The following is a 4,914-nucleotide window of genomic DNA, read 5'->3' on the forward strand; positions in this document are numbered from 1 at the left end:
ATAGCTCTCTGTAAAGGAACACACAAGAGGCAAGGACACATTGTAGACTGAGGGTGGACTCAAACAGGCAAGTTTTGCACCACTTAGTGACAATTCATGGAGAAAAGAAATTGGATATTTTGATGGCTGAGATCAGTGATTACTCTGACACAGATATGGTCCATCTTTGGTCCTTCAGCAAGGGAGATTTACTGTAGCCTTCCACAGTTCACTCTGACTCAGCACTGTGCCCCACGCAAAACAGACGCGACCTTGGCTCTGTGCTTGTCTGGACCCTGGGGCCTCCTGTTCAGTATCTCCTTATGTCCTCATGCCACAACCAAGTCCCTCAAAAAAGATCAGTTAACACTAAGCTTTGGAAAACAGTACTGAATTTTCTTTGGAAGCAACTAAGAGTTCAGAAAGGAGCCAAAGAGAAGATGAGGGCACTATCTTCCTCAGGCTGGGAACTCACAGACAGCAATGAAGGAAGCTTGACAGGATATGTCATTCCAGACCCCACCCTCTACCATGACGACACAATCCTCCCCTGAGTCATGGTTATTGGGCTCATTCTTTTTCCAGTTGCTGTAGGTGAGCTTCCCCCCTGTCACATACATGAATTGGCCTTCAGTCACCTCGTCTGTGATGCCTAAGTAGGCATTGCCTTTGGCCACTTCTTGGATGGCCTGGTTCTCCTCAGCATTCCTGGGAATAGCCACAGTGCCTCTGAGCTCGGTGCACAGAGCCTTCACTTTGGCAAAGGTCATAGTTTCACGGTTGGTCATGAAGAGCTTCTTTCCAGACTTTTTGCCCATTGAGAAGGCATGCACTGAAATCAGAGTAGATGAGGCTTGCTCAGTGTGGAGCCCAGTCAGGACCTCTGAGAATTCAGGGCTCTAAAAAGAAGTCTCAGGTCCAATGTTACTAGGCCAGAATATATGACCAGGAATACCTACAGAGGCAGGGAAGGGGTCCACAACCTCCTGAAAACAGCATGACCCTTCTGGGATAGCCCACCATCAAAACCACTGTCAGTCAAATCCAGACAGCAGCACAGGTGAACATAGGGTGGCATCCCATTTGGGCAACCAGAATAAGAGAAAGGCACCAATAGGTAAGAACAGTGGGTGGAGAGCAAGCCACAAAGATGTAGGAGAAAACAATTTCATTCAGCCCTTTCTTGCTGCTGTCTGCATGCTGTATAACATGGAGTGAGTTGTTATACTTCCTGAAGTACAATATCTTTTTTAAAGCGTGTTTCCCTCCCTCCCTGCGTCCCTCCTTCCCTCCCCCCATCTCTGTATGTGCATGCCATATTTTCATGTGAAGGTCAGAGGACAACCTTTGGGAGTTGATTCTCTTCTCCCACCCTAGGTTCTGGGAGCTAAATTCAAATCATCAGGCTTGTGTGGCATGTACCTTTACCAACTGTCCCCAGTCCCAAGACAAGTATAATATCACAACCAGAGTTGGTGAGGAAATTGAGTGAAATATTACAGGCAAGTGCTACGCCTGCACAGACCTGTGGTAAAGTAAGTGTTCGAAAGTGTTGCCTGTCTATCATTCTCCCCCAACTCTAGATCCCTCGGTACGAAAATTGGGGGCTGAAGGCAAACTTACACTTCTTGGTGTGCTCCAGTTCAGATTTTAGGATCCTTATCTCTGCCTCTAAATTCGCCAACTTTGCTTCAAGGGCTGCAAGAGCATCAGGAAAAGGGTACTTAATGACAAGACTTTAACCTGGAGACTCAGACACTGGGGCAGGGATGGGGATGAAAAGTTCATAGCCTGGAAAGAAAACCCAGTAGGCAATGTGATTGCTATGAAGGTACAAGGACCTGTTTGATTCCCAGAACCTACATAAAAGTTGGGCATGTAATCCCAGTGCTGGATGGACATAGACAGCTACAGGCAGGTGGATCTCTGGAGCTTGCTGTCCAGCTAGCCTAGCCTACTCGGTAGATTCCAGGGCTGTGAGAAGACATTGTATCAAAAGAAAAAAAAAAGATGGATTTTATCTTAAGAATAATACTTGAGTTTGACCTCTGGATTCCACATACACACACACATATGTAATATGTATACTCCTCGAATGTGTACTTGCACACACATGAATATGTATGTACATGAATATTTTATATGCACAAATGGTAAGGCTCACTAAAAAGTAAGATTATTCCAGAAAAATATGAAAGCTAAAGAAGCAAATTGGAAAAAATAGTAGTGCTGCTTTCCCAGGTGTAACATAGTTACCCTAATGACCTGTTAATGTAGCTCTCCTCCTTTTTTTTTTTTTAGTGATATGCTTAATGTTGTAATATTATAGTAATTTCTAAAACATGCTCAATAGTCTGTGATTTTTCTTTGTGACTCTTTTTCATTTCTCATTACTGGTAAATTATCTGTTACTTGCATGTATGTGTTCATGTGCAGATGCACATGTGTGTGTTGGTATGTATGTGTGTGTGTGTGTAGAGGCCAGAGATCAACCTAGGGTGTCATTGCTCAGGAGCCATCTTTTTTGGAGACAAGCACTCTTGTTGGTCTAGAGTTCTCAGAGTAAGCTAGACTACCTGGCAACAAGCCCCAGGGATGTGCCTATCTCCGCCTCTCCAGCACTGGGATTACAAACCTGTGCCACGATGACTGAGTTTTTGTTGTTGCTGTTGTTTTGTTTGTTTTTAATATAGGTGCTGAAGGTTGAATTTAGGTGCTGAAGGTTCTCAATCTTATGCATCAAGCATTTTACCAACTGTGGCACCTCCCTAACCTCCAGGTAAATTCTTTAATGTGTTTAATTATTTTGACAGACTGGTGGGCAAATATGAACAGGAGAGCTGCCAGTTTTCCTTTTGTCTTATCAAAGTTGCTCTTTTTCACTCTGAAGCAGCTGCTGTGGTATTCCTCATTCTGACCACTTTCATGCAACTCTTTGGACAGTAGACATGGGGGAGGGGCACATTTCCTCCCATACAGCCTAGAGAACACACTGGACTTTCATCTGAGGAAAAGCTAACCCCATATCCTCAGGAGAACTGATGGGGGAATGGCCCTGGAGGGTACTGGATACCAATAAGACCCAAGTAACACTGAGTAGGGAAGCAGCGTTGAGCTGGTAAGGCATCGGGACCAGGGGCAGCTCCCACATGGCCTTCTGTTGCTACCACCCCCATCAAAGCTAGTCATGCTGGAGTATTCTCCTACCTGCACTGTGTCCAGGATCCCCTTTTTGGCCTTTTGTTCCTGGAAGTCCAGGAAGTCCTACATTTCCTGGAGGCCCCATTTTTCCTGGAGGGCCCTGTCCACCCCTGAGCCCATGACCTGTTGGAAGATAAAGGTAGCAAGGCCTGGTGACTGTTAACTCATTCTCTTTCCCCAGATGTTCAAAGTTTGACTCATATCAACTCCAGGAAAGAGCCAGAGAGCTAGTGATTGATGACTCAGAGTAGATAGAAATTTCTGCATTCCAGGTCTAGATATTTGTACTGAGGAAAATGCCTCCTCCACAGACCCTTATATGAAAGTGTGAGACTCAAAAGAGCTGTTGGGCACTGTTGATTGGGAGTTAGTAAAACTGTAGAGACCATTCTGAAGGAAAGAACACCTGCCACAGTGAAAGCCAAGTCTTCCGTGGTCCCTGAGCTCCATCACTGGGGACACAGAACAGTTCCCCGCTGAAGATAAAGGTGCAGAAAGCCAGAGTACAGTGCTTCATACCTGGTTCTCCCTTCTCCCCTTTGGGTCCATCTCTCCCATCTCTGCCGCAGGCTATTACAGGGCATGTCTTCAGGGCATCCTCACAGGTTTGTGACTTTGATGAGGATATGCCCACCACACACAGGACAAGGACAGGGAGTGATGGAAGCAGAAGCATGGTCCTTACCTCAGAGGGGAGAAAGTCAATGAGATGAATTGTACATTTGGTTCATGGTGCTTGTTCTTAGTTATGGCACTCTGCACCCTGGGCTCAGGACAGCTGATGTGAGGGATATCATACCCTCTGGCTCTGACCTATTGAATGTAGATCACACTTGAGGCTACTGAAGCAAAAATAAGAGTCAAGTCAGGGTTAAAACTAAGAAAGATGCAAGAGAAAGGGGGCTTGCTCTCCCAAGATGCCTAGAGTCCCTGTGGTGAGGTGAGGCACACTTCACCCTGAGGCTCTATAGACTGAAAATTATAAGCCAGCCATGTCCGTGATGGACTGGCAGGAATGTAGAATGCCCAGTACCTAAGAGACCATGGATCTCTGTTTCTTGTCTCCCTTTCTACTGCACAGGCCTCCCAGTCCTCCACATTTTCCCTTCCCCATGGACCCTCAAACTAGACTATAGAGAATGTACTGAAAGGCCCACAGTGTCTAGTTCACAGGCAGATATGGCTCCTATTTCAATAAAATGCCTATTTTACATGCTGAGGCCTCACCTACTCTCAAACTTGTAGTTATTTTCCCACCATCTGGCATGTGTGTCAGTAGATACTGTAGGAGCCTGAACTCTCCCTAGCAGATATGGCCTTCTGATAGGATCTCAAGCCAAGCGACATTTCCTATGTAAATGGCCCATGACCCAAGAAAGCCCCACTTTAAGCATGGTTTGTCTCCAGCAAATGCCTGTCACAAAACAGAGATTTGTACTTACTTTTAAAGGTTTTCTAATCACACTGGAGACCATCCATGGTAGCACATGGATTATACATGTGGTGGCAACACCCCTCCTTTTACTTCTATTTTTCCCTTAGGAAATGACTGTCCTTTAGCTTGCATATGGTCAAGAAGATCTGGGACAGACACAGCCCAGATCAGAGAGAGAAATACAGGCCTAAATGGGCCTGTTGATCCCATTAGACCCTTGCCTGAACCTTACAAGCTTCAAGCTGAGAGGCCAGACTCCAAACCCAGGCTCCCACCACTTACTAGTGTTTTCTCTGGAG

General features: G+C 45.7%; 1 protein-coding gene across 1 annotated transcript; it reads right to left on the bottom strand.

The window, feature by feature from the left end:
* Window positions 1-437: 437 nt before the first annotated feature.
* On the bottom strand, window positions 438-3,856 carry LOC100757517 (mannose-binding protein A). Its single transcript, XM_035452363.1, has 4 exons — window positions 3,700-3,856; window positions 3,187-3,303; window positions 1,603-1,677; window positions 438-811 (listed from the first exon to the last, which is right to left on the bottom strand). Exons 1-4 carry the CDS (start codon window positions 3,854-3,856, stop codon window positions 438-440), a joined length of 723 nt encoding a protein of 240 aa, XP_035308254.1.
* Window positions 3,857-4,914: the final 1,058 nt, after the last annotated feature.

Source organism: Cricetulus griseus (assembly GCF_003668045.3).
Source record: "Cricetulus griseus strain 17A/GY chromosome 1 unlocalized genomic scaffold, alternate assembly CriGri-PICRH-1.0 chr1_1, whole genome shotgun sequence".
In the NCBI taxonomy this organism is placed as follows: domain Eukaryota; kingdom Metazoa; phylum Chordata; class Mammalia; order Rodentia; family Cricetidae; genus Cricetulus; species Cricetulus griseus.

Bases quoted from the DNA above. Each gene is read 5' to 3' on its own strand.
- LOC100757517 (XM_035452363.1), bottom strand. From the start codon at position 3,856: ATGCTTCTGCTTCCATCACTCCCTGTCCTTGTCCTGTGTGTGGTGGGC. The intron at 3,304-3,699 runs GTATGAAGCACT...ATCTTCCAACAG, and splicing joins AGGGGAGAAGGGAGAACCAG to GTCATGGGCTCAGGGGTGGA. The intron at 812-1,602 runs GTAAGTTTGCCT...CTCTGATTTCAG, and splicing joins ACTGGAGCACACCAAGAAGT to TGCATGCCTTCTCAATGGGC.